Source organism: Orbicella faveolata, unplaced genomic scaffold (assembly GCF_042242905.1).
Source record: "Orbicella faveolata isolate gen_17 unplaced genomic scaffold, um_ofav_v1 contig_1, whole genome shotgun sequence".
Lineage (NCBI taxonomy): Eukaryota > Metazoa > Cnidaria > Anthozoa > Scleractinia > Merulinidae > Orbicella > Orbicella faveolata.
In genome coordinates this window covers 5,170,001-5,187,129 of record NW_028301536.1, presented here as the reverse complement: position 1 = coordinate 5,187,129, position 17,129 = coordinate 5,170,001, and the positions used below count along the sequence as shown (strand labels likewise).

Below are 17,129 nucleotides of genomic sequence, written 5' to 3'. Positions count from 1 at the left end.
TGAACTCTACTATAATAGAGCTTTCATTTCATATATGTAACTTTGTCCTCGAGGTATTGGACAGAGAGGAGCCTTGGGCTAGAGTTTGGCAAAAATTGATGTCAAAATTACAACCCAAAATTGCCATTTTTCAAAAACTCAGTGTATCTACCTGCCTTCTTGCATAACTTCTGTACCTATACCATTATTTACTTTAGTGACCCAGTTATCAAAATCAGTTGAGAAAAATTTGGCTTATCAAAGTTTGTTGAATTTTTGTCACAAACACTCCATGCCCCTCTAAGGCCATTTAAAATGGAATTTTGAGCATAATTCATGCCATAAACAAACCAAATTGCTGACATGAAACCCTTATTCTGTATTTGGTGAGTGACAATGAATTATTAAAGCCACATCAGGTTCATTGTTCAGAAATACTGTGATTCTTACCTTACAATTGCTCTTAAAAGACCAACATTTATCCTACAACAAAATGCGCAAGTTAACAACATACCGTGTCTAACGTAAGTAATTCAGGATTGAGGGGTGTAACAAGTTCACTAGCAGGTGCTCCCTCCCCACCCACTACCCCCCCCCCCCCCTGTCACACACACGTAGAAAACCAGAAATCTACTTTCTAGGGAAAAGTTTGAGTAAAGAAAGTGTTAGGTGAGTAATGTACTAGCATCACTAGGGAAGAGATGAAATTCATTGAGCGCCCGCAAGTAAAAAAAAATCAACAACAACCAAACGTATTTTGCTCGAGAAAGAACAATCAGCTCTGCTCGGAAAATAACAGTGTTGTAACCTGGGGTTGTGAGCTGTTTTTCAATGAACTGAACCTTCAGAGGGCTTTAATAAAAAGGTGGGTGTTTGTGGTATGTTATAATGCCAGATAAGACTCGTGCATCGATCATCCATTAAAAAATCTCTATCTATTACCTTTGCTTTATAAAGCGTAGTAAGTTGAAACCTACTATGCTTTGGGCACACGGTCATCCTTACAACATCCACCTGGTCAATTGCTTTTCCGGAACGACTGAGGATCAGTTCCCATTCAAGGACACACGTGGATTCAGTGCCTATGTGTTAGCACGCAGTCTAATTAGTTTAAATCTTCCAAGCAAATCCGATAACACAAACTTATTCGGTAGATTTTGAGACAATATTAGGACTTCATAACGATGCGAAGTAGAGAGTCAAATGCTGGAAAACATTCTCTACCATAGTGTCATTATGAAGTCGTAATACCGTCTCAAAATCGAATGTATTTTTTATCGCGATTCATCTATTTTTGTAGAAAACAAAAAATGGTTAATCAATTCATCGAGCTTCAGAATACAACGATAAATCTGAGATAGGTTTCAAACTGGGTAAAAGATTCCTAAAATTATGCCACCGCCATTTACATACTATATAACTAATTTTAAGTAATTAAAAAATGTATCCAAATAATTTTTGTAACCAAGAATTTTACCCGTGAAACAAGGCAATTTCTCGCTTAAAATGTCAACTTAATCGAAAAGCTTCGATGCAGCATGTTTGCAAAGATTTTTCTTCGACGAAACCAGCAAATATAGGAAAACGTTAGAGTTTCAAGCTCGAATTATGATTGCGTGATAAGCGTCTGCACAGGTAAAGCTGAATGTAAACAAACAGAGCGAGCAGACGAAAAACAACCTTCAAGTTATTCTTATCGCTGTTTTTGGTTCACGAGATTGCTGCGATAAAATAACTGTACTTTTACCTTTCAAAGTTAGGATTTTAATCAACCCTTTTGCCCTTTCTATGAACAATTTGTTGAATGTTAGTTTCTCTTCGCAAGAACCAAGTAAATTACCTCGGGAAATCTTCGTCACAAACAAACAATTTAAGACGACAAAATCGTAAAACATCGTGGTCTCTGTTCAATAAAAAGAGTCCACTGGATCGCGATAAAAGCCATTTGTGCGCGTGTATGATCCCTAACTGATATTTTGAATCACCTGTAGGGTTGGTATGACCAGGTCTTCCTCTTGACCCGGACGCACCTGACCCCTTGTTCTTTTCCTTCAATCATTCAGTCATGTCTATCTCGCAGGACAACAAAGGAACCATTCCTGTTTCGTGCGCAGCCCATGATGTGGCACCGCACTGATCACTTACCCCTCCAAAGGAACAAAGTGCCATCGTGAAATTACCCTCGAATTTCTTACACCTGACAAAACATACCCGCGAAACCGAAGAATAATTGGAACTCGCTCCAGTCCCCACTCTCTACTATGTCCAAAATGGCGGGCCAGTTGATACATCGTCTCAATGCAAGGCCTCGTTTGGTTATTGCATTGGCAACAAAAGCTTTTTGTTTTACTTTCTAGCTCTCCTAACTGTACATCCCTTCTTGACGGATGGTTTCATTTACTCCGCTCTAAAGGACTCTGAAATAACGGATCACATCGACACTGCTATAAACTGCAGCTTGTATGTTTGTAATATATCTATGTATGCATGGTCATGCTCATTTACTGGTGGGTATTTACAAGAACTATGCAGGCTGTTAACAGACATAGATTATATGCTAACGAACGTTTTTGTTAAGCTAACTTTATCTTGTAATCATAAAAAAATCAGGCCTGACAAAATATGGAGATTTTCCATGCTTGGAGAAACGGAAAGGAATTATGACTTGAAACTGAATATAAATCAGTGAAAAAATCAAGGATCGTTCAAAAAGATCGTTATATCTAGGTAAGGCCTTCATCATTTGTGCTGTTTGCTGGGTACTAAGTTTTGAAAGAAAACACTAAGAACCCTTGTTTTGCTAAATCAGGGTGTTTGTTGTGCTAATCAAAGGCCTTTTAGGAGCAATTGTAAGGTAAGAATCACAGTATTTCTGAACAATGAACCTGATGTGGCTTTAATAATTCATTGTCACTCACCAAATACAGAATAAGGGTTTCATGTCAGCAATTTGGTTTGTTTATGGCATGAATTATGCTCAAAATTCCATTTTAAATGGCCTTAGAGGGGCATGGAGTGTTTGTGACAAAAATTCAACAAACTTTGATAAGTCAAATTTTTCTCAACTGATTTTGATAACTGGGTCACTAAAGTAAATAATGGTATAGGTACAGAAGTTATGCAAGAAGGCAGGTAGATACACTGAGTTTTTGAAAAATGGCAATTTTGGGTTGTAATTTTGACATCAATTTTTGCCAAACTCTAGCCCAAGGCTCCTCTCTGTCCATTACCTCGAGGACAAAGTTACATATATGAAATGAAAGCCCTATTATAGTAGAGTTCATGGTCAAATTCATTTGGAAGCACAGTTTACCAATTGGATTTTATGGCACTTTCAAAATGTCCCCTGGAAGGCTGGGTTTTTGGTGCGCAAAGGGCAAAAAGTGAGACTCCCCCTGAAACTCCAAAACTAAAAGTCAGAGAAGTGAGCCAAATTGGCTTTTGAAATATCTCATTGCACCCAACTTCTGTGCCAAGTTTCAGCCAAATCGGTTGACCACAACTTTTGGCCCCTGGAACACTTTCTCAGACAATGACACTTAAGTAGCCTAATTTCCCTTTTTAATAGTGATGCCCTAGTTTTTCCATAAAATTTTACTGATTACAGTTATCGCAATTGGTAGCACTTTGTTTTCTTGTAGGTAGTTACAATATTATATAGTGTTTTATTATTCTTAGACAATTTTGATTACTCTCGCATGAGCCCTAATAAGCGTCTGATCATCCGGCTCAAAACAGCCACAAACTGAGCCTCCTGTCGAAGGCGCCTGTGAAATATGCAGAGCTGACAGTGTGGCTAGATCCAGTAGTTTTCAAAGTGGGGTGGCTGGTACCTTGGGGTTGAAGAATCATTGTGGTATGCCTCCAAAATGTCGCAATTTGCATGCGAATTGACACCTTGTTGAAAACTGTTTCACCAAAAAACGGAGAATGTCACCTGTCCAGAGCGTTTGCCTTCATTTCTGCCACAATATATCTGATCGAATTCGCAAAAGAAATGCCCGCATTGACCCAAAGACAGTCCCACTGGCCACCCCACCTGGCTAGGAGATTGGCCCCTCACGCATGCACGTGGCATGAACCACTCCAGCAGGGTGCCATGTTAACACAGAAGCCTCAAACAAGGTTAAACAACTGAGTGAAATACCCATAACCACAGTCAATATCAAGGTTATTTAACACTAAAAACTCATAGTCTAGCTAGCTGGGGGTGTCAGTACAAGACACCTTCCCCTACCCCCTACTTTTGACAGCTGGCTGCCGGCAGATAGGCCAGTGCCTGGGCCATGTGCCAGGCCAGTCCACTTTAAACGCTTATGGTAACCCGAACGAAGAGTCCAGATATCATCTTCAAAACTTCCTAGGGAATTTTCGTAGATGTTCGCAGTGAGGAAAGGATCTGTTTACATCACTACAAAGGCAATACTTTAGGACACCTTTTAATAATCAACTATCACGTAGCTAGTCGACAACAGAACAACCTAGCACACGAGGCGATGTGAAGATAACAAACTCATTACCTCATGTGAACTCAACTCAACCAACAATAATAGTCCATTATACAGCATACATTATCATAATTATCTTAACACTCCCACTTGATAACTATGTTGTATGGTAAAACAATGATCCACTCAGAATCCTAAAGCTTAACAATGGCAATCACATAATATCATGCACACCTAATAAATCTCTCAGTTTCTCAAAGGCAAATTTCGCAAGTCTTTTTTTTTATGATGTCTGCAATCATGTCCCCGGTAAGACAATAAATCACTTCAATTTCATTGTAAACAACTCTTTTGCGAACAAAATGATGATAAATGTCAATGTGTTTAGTTCGATTATGGTATTTGACATTCTTTGCCAGTTCAATGGCTCCCTGGTTGTCTTCGTAGACGGTAGTCGGGGCATCTATCTGTTTTCCAAGATCTTCCGTTAAACGGCGTAGCCGTATAGCTTCCTGTGTAGTTGAACTCAAAGCAACATAATCAGCTTCTTTAGAGGACTTGGCAACTGTTGCTTGTCTCCTGCTTGACCTACTGACTGTGCTACTTCCAATTTGAAACACATAGCTTGATATTGATCTTATTTTCAAGCATTCTCTTTTCAATTGCAGAACACAAAGCAAAAAGAAGAAAAAATCAAAGAAAAAAGAACAAGAAAATAACGACCTTCCACCAATAAACTTTAAAAGCAGTAAACAAGGATTTAATTTGAATGAATCTTTGCGTGGTTATCGCTAACTCACAGACGAGGAGCAGAGTACCGCTCCAACTTTACCGAGAGTAGCCGACGACGAACGAGATTTACCGAGTGTTACTCAAAAGGGGGGAGCTTACCAACCTCTTACTGAAGAACACAACCAAGAACTGGTGGACGAGATGTTTGGCGACTCGCCGGAGAAACGCCGAAAGAAATCAAGCAAGAGGCAAAGAATGAGACGACCGAGAACAGACGACGAGGAACCGGTTGCTTGAGAATTTGTAATGTAGTTCCTGTTGGGACAAAATGCATGTACAGTGAACCACCAATTCCTTTAACAGAAGGGGGGACACAAATGGTGTCTGTAGCCCCGGGGGGTGGGTTGCAGGTTGGTGTAACGCTTCTCTGGGATACGAGGAAGAATGTTTCTCTTATAATGTACATCCACAGGGGTTACCTTACAAAGGTGACTTTCATATTGGCAAAAGATTCAAAATTCAAAATAACAAAATCGCCGTTTTGACGGGGTATGGAATTTTCGCACTTCCGTGGCCCTTTTTATACATGTTTACCCCTGAACTCTCTCCTCTTTTTCCCTTCCCCCTCCCCCCCCCCCTTTCCTCCACTCCCTACTCCCTGGAAAAATACGCACTGTTGAACTTCCAACGGTTTGAAACTGTTCACGTGCAGTGAGCGAATATTTAGGATTTAAATATTCAGTCTCTTCAAGTTAGGGATGCGGGATGCAAACGGCCAAAGTTCGGTTTTAAACCGCAGTTTAATCTGGATGGCCGGACATGACCATTTGCGCAAATTTTACTTATTAAGTGTGAATATCGCACTGTGGCCTTCTTGATCGAAATGTTTCTATGTCGGCATTCCAAATGCCAGCTTAAAGGCACATTTACACAGGCAATATTTCGTGCATCTGATCTTGCAGTTTTGTTGCAACATAGATTGCATGAGTAATTGCCTAATGCAAACACTTCCTCAAATGTGCTTGTCCAGCGACGTTTTAGCCCCCAACAAGCGTTTTCGAAGATTTCGAAATGATTGCGGCAACTTAACACTGTATCGATTCCTCGCAAGGGTGCAACTTCCGTGCAAGTCAATTCCCAGTGTAACATGTCTGAACGAAAGGCTGAAAGGTACATTTTTCTTGAAGCCATGATCGGGCTTAAGAGAGACCGCCCGTTCCACAGTGTGCTGTCTGTTTTAGGAAAATCAGCTGCTTAGCCGGGAGCCCCGATTTAATCCTGCACGTCACTTACCTTTGGATATACTTCAGTTTCTCCATCTTCTTTTTACATACTTCACATCAATATTATCTTAATCCTAGTAATTCCTGTGATTTCTCTTTTCTTTAAAAAAGAGAGAGATGAGAAATCAACAAAGTTGGCTGTGATTGTTAACGGCCCAACTATTTCGATTTGAATGTTGCATGATTTCATTTAATAACACAAATAGAGTCAATTTTCAATTATAAGGGATCAATTTTTTCCCTTGAGAATATGAGGTATTAAAAACCCCATTCTCTTCTTCCATTATCCATTTCGCTTTATTGAATTAGCGCCTGTTTACAAGCAGAGAGGGTTACCCCAGCAAACAGGTTACCCTAGCATTCACATATTTCGTCATACTTTTTCTTCGTTCTGTTTACAAGGCAGCTAGGGTACGTTTACCCGGGTAGGTGGGTTACCCTATCTGCGTTCTAGGGTTACCCTGGCAGGCGGGTTAACTTTTTCCCTTGTAAACACTCCAGGTAGGTTTAACCTGCCTACCCGGGTTAACTTTCTTTGTTTCCAGACCCTCTGAGTGTAACCGCGCATTAGTTGTCCCGGGTTGTAGGGTTAACCCTACCTGTGAAATTTTGCTTGTAAACCCGGGCTATCTTTTGCCCTCCAGCTAGGGTTAACCCGCTTGCTAGGGTAACCCTCCCTCCTTGTAAACAGGCCCTTAGATTTTCCCACAACAGACGAAGGAAACGCCGTATGCTTAGCTGCGAGATCATCGATACAAACATATGTTATATACTATTTAAATACAGCAACGTATAACCTCCTTTCGTATAATTTTATTTTAGTTAAAAAAAAAATATTTAAAGGATGTAAATCTGCACTCTTACAAGAATTTATCTTAAGTTAATTTAAACCGTTTAAACTTCATGTGGTTATTGAAATTCAGTCTGAAGACGTACATTTAGAATATTGTAGACATGATGATAGATGCGAATGCAGCCATAACACTACCAGAAAAAAGACCTGAAAACATTTTCAGGCTTTGAACGGGATATTGGAATATCGCCTTGTGCTATTTATGTATTGTTGTATTTTATTGTTTCAAAAATGGATCGGGGTATAAATAATCATTTTATTTTGACAGAGAGCAAACTGGTGAATTGAATACTTTAAAGCTGGCAAGTTTTAAAGTGAACTTTTGTACAAAGGAAGTTATTTATTGCACTAAGCAAGTGTGCTTTATGTTTTAGTTAGCAGAGTGTTCAATTAAATGCTTAGCTTGTAAAAAAGCTTCATATTTTTTTTAGTTTTAGTTTTTGCCCGCATTGCAAATGCAGAGGATAATTGTTGATATGTATTGCAATTTCATATAGCTCAATAAAAATAACGTTTTCTGCTTAATGTTGAATTATATTCCAGATATAAGGTGATTCCTCTGAACTGCATTGCGCATCCTGTGCACGATTTTCCATTGGTGAACGCATGCGCACGAACGCGTGTAGCTGATGAATCAATCAGCGGCTTCCCCCCGGGGGGGCCACCCCCAAGACACCCGCAGGAACCTAACGACATTTGTCGAGATTGTCAGATATTTGTTGCCCGAGGTTGTGGAGGGAAACATCACTTTTGTTCACAGAGATTGAGTTCCAGGGGGAAGACCCTGGGGATTTGCTGGTCAGCGGTATACCCTATCGAAGATCCCCGGATGTTGTTCGAGGTGGTCACTTCGCGTCCTCGTCGCACGAGCCGTCGCACGAGATTTAGGGCTTGAATTAACCAAGTTTCGTCGACATGCCTGTTTACAACGCTTGGAGTTCAGAAATAAGAAGAAAGCTGTTCTGGTGAATTCTTTAGAAGTAAAACCAACTGCACTGAAATACAACAAACTTCAAATGAGGGTCTAAGGAAAGCAAATAGCTGGTTTTTGTGCCTAAAATTCGTACATTTGTGCGTTAACGGGAACACTGGTCCTTATTGTTGCACCCAGGGGGGCAGGAGATTTGTCAGAATTCTATGGTTGGCCATTCGTTTCAAAATTACAACAAGGTATATGGGGGTTTTTCTGCCGTGTACACTTGTTCACATACGTTACGTATGGGTTTTAAGCTCATATATACGGCCGTTTAGATCGCGTATATACGCATTTTTAAAGGACCACATATTTGCGTAAACTCAAGCGCGGGGATATGCGAAATAAATGCCCAAATATACGCGTCCTACAAAGACCCATATATAAGCGTGCTAGAATGCGCGTATATGCGGGTCTCGTAAATTGCGTTGTATATGCTAGCGCGAAATGTGTCTTCTAAGAGAATGGCTGTTCGTATATGATAGCAATCAATATGGCGGTAGAGGTGAAATACCTAGTCTCGGTCTATCTGCTATTCAGTGTTTGTTACTGCAGCTCTCCAGTGACTGAAGTTCTAGAAACAGTTATGCGTCTTGTGAATGGCTGTTCAAGTTTTTCATCCTCACACTGATCGTAACACGGCAGAGAATTTGTGAAGAGTTGCTGTGGATTCTGTTCACCGTTTATTTATTCATTGGACTGAGGTGCCCAAGCGAATGCTGGGAGAATTCTGCCTCTTGAACTGCTGGTGAGACAAATTCAATACTTAGTACATAGACGGAAAATGTTTGCACTAACAGCAGATTCATGTACCTCAGTACGCCCCATAACGCTTTGCCAACTGTATGGACTATCAGCTTCTGTTGGAAGTGTGTGTCGTCCAGCCTATAAAATATCAATACCTATCGAGGGGAGTTCTTAAGGAAAAGAATAAGATTTACTTGGTCCCAGATATCAAGATTAGTTTCTAGAGCCACTCGTTGGCGTAGAGTTAGAAACATTCAGTCATTCTGCAGTTGATGTTATTATACGATTTAGACGAACTGATCATTCGAGAAATAAGACTGACGTGGGTTCCCCAATTCTGGTATCAGTATCAAGCTGGGTCATTTGTGAAGTAGAAATATCTATGTTCAGCGTCAGCGTGTAAGAGAAAGTTTTTTTCGAACTGACCCAGCAGGGCCTAATAGGTGGTTCAATACCCCCACAAGGCGTGTTTACACCGTCAGGGGGCCTAATTCTCTCTGGCACATTGATGGACTACACTGCCGTTTTTAGACTTTAAGTTGTACAACAAAAAATTCTGCTGCGACTGGGCTCGCTCTCTTCTTATTTGCTGTGCAAAGTTATGGATTGCCCTCTAGAGTGTGTTAAGACGAAGGGGATGAAAATTTAGGGCTAGGAAGAGCTATACTATGGCACAGGGGATTTAATAGGGAAAGCAAAATTACTGGGTTGTCTGTACACACCCAGTGAATTGAGTGTCTCTGGAGAGAGGTCTTCATTGGAGTCGGTCTAGACCCTGTTCTACCAGATGGAAGAAAATGGCATCCTGGAATCGACCATCAAAATCGATCTGTTCTGTTTGCATTACATATTTCTTTCCAGAATTAACACCCAGTTAAACCTCCTAGTCAAGGCAATAGTAATCCTGTACGCACAGAGGGCCACTGGACTCCTCGACAAATGTGGGTGTACACAGTGATTTCATAAGATAAATGTAATACTGGAAATACTAGCTGTCAGGGACACATTTGATGATAACACCCAACCAGATGAATTAACTGGTGAAGACCCATAGGACATACACTAAAATCACGTTCTGTTTCCTAAAACTCCCCTTGAGATAATGATATTTCATAGGCTGGACAACCCACTCTTCCATTAGAAGCTGATACAGTTGGCAAAGCCCTAATAGGAGGACTGAGGTGCTTGAAAATGCTTTTAATGCAAACATTTCCCATCTAAGTAGTAAATGTTGCATTTGTCTCACCAGCGATTCTAGAGGCCGTATCCTCTCAGCATTCACTTGGGCACCTCCAATGAATCAACTAAACGATGTACAGAATAATCCACAGTAACTTCACGACAATCAGCGTGAGGACAAAATCTTGAACAGTCATTCAAAAGACGCATAACTGTTTCTAGAAGTTCAGTCTCCCGAGAGCTGCAGTAACAAAAATTACATAGCAGATAGATCAAAACAAGGCATTTTACCACTGCCGCCATCTAAGTTTAAGTAATTTTCATCGCTATCATACGCGAACAGCCATTCTTTCAAAAGGCACATTTCGTGCTAGCATATACAACGTAATTTACGAGACCCGCATATACGCGCATTTAAGCACGCGTATATATGGGTCTTTGTAGGACACGTATATTTGGGCAGTTATTTCACATATCCCCGCGCTTGAGTTTACGCAAATATGTGGTCCTTTAAAAATGCGTATATACGCGATCTAAATGGTCGTATTGCCGCTTTTCATGTGACGTCATCATTTTCCAAAATAAGAAATTACCAATCCTTCTGAAGTTTTAGCTTCATCAGATGTAAGCTCCTTTAATAACTTGATGTTTTGCAGCGTTTAAGCTCGACAGGGTTCCTCATTTTGAAATAGGGCACGTTTGAATTTCCAAGTTTATGTGTTGTGTGACATTAAAATGGCAGCCCGATAAGGCTCTCGAATGGTCAAAAAGATGAGTTATTGCTGAAGTTTCTGCTAACTAAACAGTTGTTGCTCTAGAAAAACTATTAATTTCAATGGGTCGGAGCTCTAGAGTTATAAATTTTCGTTTCAATGGCAAAACTCAATGACAGATGTTTCTGTTACTTTACGGCCGCCGTGTTTGTGTCCCTTCGAGGGGCACAAACATAGCGACTCCATGCAAAGCTCTACAAATTTGTGTGAAGTACTTCTCCGAATAGCGGGAGAATGAAAAACTGCACAGACCTAAATCTTGGCGAGGTTGTTTATATATCAATCAACTTTCATATCCACAATTTTTATTTTTGATGGCGTGGCACTGCAAACCAGCCATATACAGGCTTAAAACCCATACGTAACGTATGTAAACAAGTGTACGCGGCAAAAAAAAAAACCCGCGTATACCCGTTGTAATTTTGAAACGAATGGCCAACCATAGTATTCCTCTGCCCTATACCCAGGGGGATTTGATGAGGTTTGAAAGGGCATTTGGACAAATCTCCCAGAGTCCCCGGGAGTGGCCCCCAGGGGGAGGCCGCTGATTGATGCATAACACCTAGAACGTCGAGGAAAAGGTGGTTGTTATTCATCGTGGTAGATGCAATAATAAAGTGTATTATCGTTTGGCTCACGATGTAGTCACTTGAGATGTAGATCGCGACATTTCGACTGCTTACTGCTGGTCTTCTTCAGGCGATAAGGTCGACTGATTGCACGGTATCATTTATATCACAAAGGTCGGCCGTGATTGGTGCATTTCGATCCTCCTATTGTTCCATTGTTCCGGCGAGTAGCTGTTCCCTCAGTGGTCGGCTGTTGTACCGTTCTCCTGTTGTTGTGTTTTTTGATCGTAGGCATCCATGCTTCAGGAATTTCAATTCCACTATCCCTGTTGATGTTATTAGGGTGAATTCTTATGTGAATAGCTTCCTTGACCCTACATGTGTACCAGTGAGGATCTCGATCAATACTCTGTGTAAAATTATGTGGTTAACCGCAATATACCGCCATTCAAAGAAAAGATTAATATTCTGGTGTATTCTGTTGGAATGTTGTAAAGCGCATGTAGAGAGCTCCTTAATTTACTTTGTAATTCAATTAAAATAGAGTGTAATGTAAGAGCGTGAGAGGCGCGGTGACCTCATGGTTAGTGCGCTCGTCTCCTGATCGAGCGGTCTCGGTTCAAGCTCTAGGGGTGGCGAATGGTCCTTCAAAAACTCTGGGTCTCGCAAAATTTTAGTCGAATTTTACGGCTCTCGCAGTCTCGTTTTTTAAGCGGTTATGTGCGTCTCGCAGTCTCGTTTATTACACGGTGTCTCGGAGTCTCGATTTTTTGCAAGGTTAAGGGTCTCGAAGTCCCGATTCGTTTGTTTGTTTTTTAGCGGAGCTCCGGCGGCCCAAAGGGCCGCCAAGCGGAGCACCATACCCGTATAGGAAAGAAAAGGAAATCCGTGAGTTCATTTTCTCATGGTTACCTTGGCTAGCGGTATTGTTCTTGGACGCATACGCACGACGGAGTCGCGCAACATGGCGGTCATACTCCAAATAACAGGTTAACAGAGACATGCAGCCTTGGTTTACCGTGTACTTCTTTGATATTGGACATCCATGTTATGATCAATTAACACCTGTCAAAACAAGGTATCCGCTGACCAGTATCACGTGACCATATCGCGGGCTCAAGTTTACAGCTCATTGAAGTCGCGTGTTGTTTTGAAGTTGGCCGCGACCAAGTGCTGGTTTTGATTGGATCGCGGGCTCATCTCAGGTTAACTTGGTGAAAACAGGGCAGGTTAACCGTTTAGCCGGCTCGCGTTAACCGGTTAGCCGATTAACGCTAACCCTAACCTATACAAATGTTTCCTGCTGCTTTGTTTTGTGTATAAAGTGATTATTCAAACTCAAAACAGAAGGCCAAAAACTATACACAAAAACTCAACGCAAAGTTACAAAACTCAAATCAAAATTCTACCTTTTCCTGGGTTAGCTTAATTTGGCTCTGAACAACCCGGCCCAGGAGCTACGCTTTTAGGCTGGCCTAAATCTATGTATTAGATCTGATGTCTCGTACAAGGGTTTAGAACAAAAGGCTTCTTTGTAAGACTTTCGTACAAACTCATTCTAGCTCATTCTCATAGCTCTCGACCAAATCTGGGGCTCGAATTTTAAGAGTCTGAGCGTCTCGCGCTCGCACTCAATACACTTTGAAGTCTCGGTCTCGCAAACTAAAAAGTCAAAATGTCTCGGGCTCGCAAAGAAAAACGCTAGTCTCGCCGTCTCGCAAAGTCTCGTATTTATCATTCGCCACCCCTAGCTCTAGCCGGGGACATTGTTTTGTGTTCTTGAGCAAGACACTACTGTCACAGTGCCTCTCTTCATTCAGATGGATAAATGGGTTCCGGTGAACTTAATACTGGGGGGTAACCCTGCGATGGACTAGCATCCCATCCAGGGGGAGGAGAAATTCTCCTAGTCGCCTCATTCCAATACCTTCACCTTTCTGATTACTAGGATTCCTAAGAAGAACCTCGGGGTCAAATAAAAACAAACAAACAAACAAACAACCAAACAAACAAACAAGCAATACTAAAGCGAACATCCTCGTTGCGCTTTAAACAGCACTGTGGCCACCGCGTCTTGCTCGCGAAGGATCGCTTTTTCTCTTGGAATTCCGCAAAAAGTACCTTCCGAAGCCGAGTTCTGGAACTGATCTCTATTTCTACGGAAAATGCAAGTTTCTGTCGGCTGTTAGAGGGACTCTTACAGGCAAAGCTACAGTTCTGAACCACGATAACCTAGTGAGTGAGGCTAGCGTTCTGCCATTTGTTAAAAGTTACGTAATATCACCGCGCCAAACATAAGACAAATAGAATTCATGTTGCCGTGTGTCTCTCCGGTAACAAATCACAGAAGACGTCATCTGTGATCAGTTACTGAACAGACAAACTGCAACATGGAATCTATTTGTTAAGTAGATACATGGGGCTGAGGAACGCAAAGAGTCTTCAGTGAGTAGTGTTAAGTAAGCTTCGCAAAAAAAATAATTCAGTCTAAAACAACTTATACGAGAAAAATGAGGAGCCTTGCCATAACGGTTGATGTTTTGAAGTAAATTATTTCAAGCAAATTACAGATTTGGAATTAGGGAGAGCTTAAAAGGACTGGATGTCCTGCGCGGTGTAACAACTAATCCATGCTACAGAAGCTGGAGTTAAGTGGAGAGCATTCAATTCCACCGCAATGAAAATGCTAGTTTATATTCTAAGGTGCAACCAGACTTAATATTCAAAGAGAATTGGACTTGAACAATTTTCCCCATACTGTGTTTATTATTATCATTATCATTATCATTATCATTATCATTATCCTTATCCTTATCATTATCATTATCATTATCATTATCATTATCATTATCATCACTATCACTATCACTATCACTATCACTATCATTATCATTATCATTGTTATTATTATAACCTATTTGCATTCGATTTTATTTGCTGCCGTTTTACTGCTCTATAATTTTTTAGACTTAAATGCGAGTAATGCTGTTCTATCCACTGATACTCATTATTCCGGTGCCATTGTAAAATTATGTATGATTAAAGGCATATACTTATATTTATAGCCCAATTAACAGCAAAAAAATTAAGGCCTCCTAAAAGGTATTGTGAATGGCCTTCAGATTACACGATATTTCACTGAGTTTACGTTCCTCTTTTTTTAAATGCATTGGAAGATCACCAAAAGGCAGGGGTCGCTTTTTTTGGTCGGCTAATCATGTGTATTCAATCCACTTTGAGGTTTTCCATTGCTGTCCTATTTCGTCTTACTTCCTTCATGTTATCTGGTACCTGACTGAGCTTAGACATGTAAACTTAAACATGGCAAAATATTCTGCTGCAACTGGGTTCTAATTGTCAATTATCAATAGCAGCGGCTTCTAAACCTAACAAGTCGACTTTTCAACTACAGCTCGCTAATTCTAAACCCACCTACATACACTACAGAAGCAAGACATCCGCCTTCCCCGTTTTCCCGTTAGTTTCAATCAGTTATATTCTTCATCGCTAGCTTCTTCTAGACACTACTAACGATTTCTTAAGGTGAAGGTTAGCCTTCTAAAACAGCCGTCCCTTTTCGCTCCTCACCCCGATCGCGATTGGCTTTTTCATTTTTATGTTTATTTTTATTTTTGTTTTTATTTTTTATTTTGTTTTATTTTATTTACTTATTTATTTATTTATTTATTTTTTTGACGTCCTTCTTGCGAAATGCTACTAAGGGGAGGGAGCGAGGAAAGACGCTGTTTTATACAGGCTAGGTTAAGGTAGAAAAAAGTGAAAGGAATGTTAAGAAGACTGCTTAGTTCACAAGTTATAGCGACACTTGACACGTGTGTTTCATACTTGTATAACATTGAACTCTCATAACCCTCAGACGAACAACGTTAGGAACTATTCCAAGTCTCCCCCCTCCCCATTCCCCTTATATTCTTTTACCACCGTTTAGTTATGGCAATCCACCAATGGGGTTCTCACGTTTTCAAAAGGCTTCTTTAATTTTCAGATGTTTCACTGGCAACAGTACAGTGTTTTGTTTTCCAGATCCAGTGATATGCTCTTAGGTTTTAATAACACTTTTTTTCAAGTTCGCGTTAGTACCGAGGTAACATTGGCTTACTTAGGTGTCCCATTGTTTTTATTTTAGCTTATAATAACAGGCTGGGCTAATACACAGGACGGCAACCGTAAACGTGAACCAGAGAGATATTTCGACACTGTTTTCTAAAAAGCTGTCTGTTCCTTGCAAGACTATGCAAAATTTGCTTGTGTTGATGACTAAAAAGACACGCACATACCTGTAGTGCGGTTGCAGTAGTATAATCTTGTTCGACCAAGGGTTAATATTTTTTTTGTTGGTCAAGTAACTGATAATTTCTAAACTTCAAAGGAGAAGGTCACTCCATAAAACGTTTTTTTTTTTTTCTGTCAACGCTAATACAAATCTTGCACTAAGTTTAGCCACTCACCGAAGTTTCAGCCTCTGAAGTGCAGGTTTTCCTTATGAAATTCGTTTCCAAAGAAGCCCAAAATTCGACATCGTTGCCGCCATTTCGAACAGTACTCTGCAGCCAAGCCGCGTTTTAGTGACGTCATTTTGTCCAAATGGCTTCCGACAAGCCTTTTACTACCACTCTGGGTTATGGCTTCTCTTGAGCCACATTATTTTGAGACAAACATGCTCCAAACTCCGAAATGACAGCTTTGAAGATAGTGACGAGGATAATTGCTAGAAAAAATAGATTGTGCTGACCTTGTGAAGGATGAAAAGTCACTTGCAGGTTTTTCTCCTTCCCGCCAATTTCAAGTCGAACGGAATGACGTCACATAAACACTGCCTGGCTGCAGTCGCTTCTTACGAAGCGAATTTTTTCAGGACAGCGGGCATTTCAGAGGCTGAAACTTCGGTGAGTGGAAAAGCTGAATGTTTACTTGCTATAGGCGAAGACAAAAAAATGTAAGTTTTTAGGAGTGACCTCCTCCTTTAAGCTACAAATGTGCATCTAAAACCACGGTTTCAGAGCTGGAAAGAGCACGTTTTAAATAGCCAGAAAACTAAAAATTTTCAGACCAATGCCGCATATACGGTGGAGAATTAATGACGATTTGAATATTGCCAAAAAATAAGAAGGTTTTGAATGGAAGCGAGGAAGCTTTGCCCTCCAGAAACCTTTTCCGTTGTTTAAAAATCAATAGAAAAGTTAGCTGCTGGCATATAACTATTAGAGATCGGAAGGTGAGTAAAAATCAGGGAGAATGGAAAATTCTAGGTCCTTTAACCCAAAGGCAGAGATTGTATGGCAGCTTGAAAACCTGAAAAATTACAAGAATTTGCAAGGAAAACCACTGGTGTGTGACTGGAAGGCAAAGCGTCATTTCCCAATACAAATCCTTCTAATTTCTAACGTCCACAACAATCCCCTCTTAAAAAATATTACCCTGAAAATTTAGATGTAAGCTTATTTGTAAATGTTCTTTCCGTTTCTGATATCATCATTCATTACCAATGAGTAAATTAGTGTGTTCTTGAAATGCACGTCACGTGAACAACTGTTCAAAAGACCTATTTAACTGCACTTGCCAGATCTCATGG

General features: G+C 40.5%; 1 protein-coding gene and 1 pseudogene across 6 annotated transcripts in view; one reads left to right on the top strand and one right to left on the bottom strand.

Annotated features, from left to right (window-relative positions):
• The first annotated feature begins 8,761 nt into the window (after positions 1-8,761).
• On the top strand, positions 8,762-9,973 carry LOC149117808 (uncharacterized; annotated as a pseudogene).
• Positions 9,974-14,203: 4,230 nt separating this feature from the next.
• Positions 14,204-17,129, bottom strand: part of LOC110065111 (epididymal sperm-binding protein 1-like) — a 25,750-nt gene continuing 22,824 nt past the window's right edge. For all 6 annotated transcript variants that reach the window (XM_089286307.1, XM_089286320.1, XM_089286311.1 and 3 more), the window contains one exon: positions 14,204-17,129. This exon is cut by the window's right edge and continues 128 nt beyond it. In XM_089286307.1, the coding sequence (XP_089142433.1) occupies positions 17,124-17,129 (6 nt within the window). In that variant the 3' untranslated portion in view covers positions 14,204-17,123.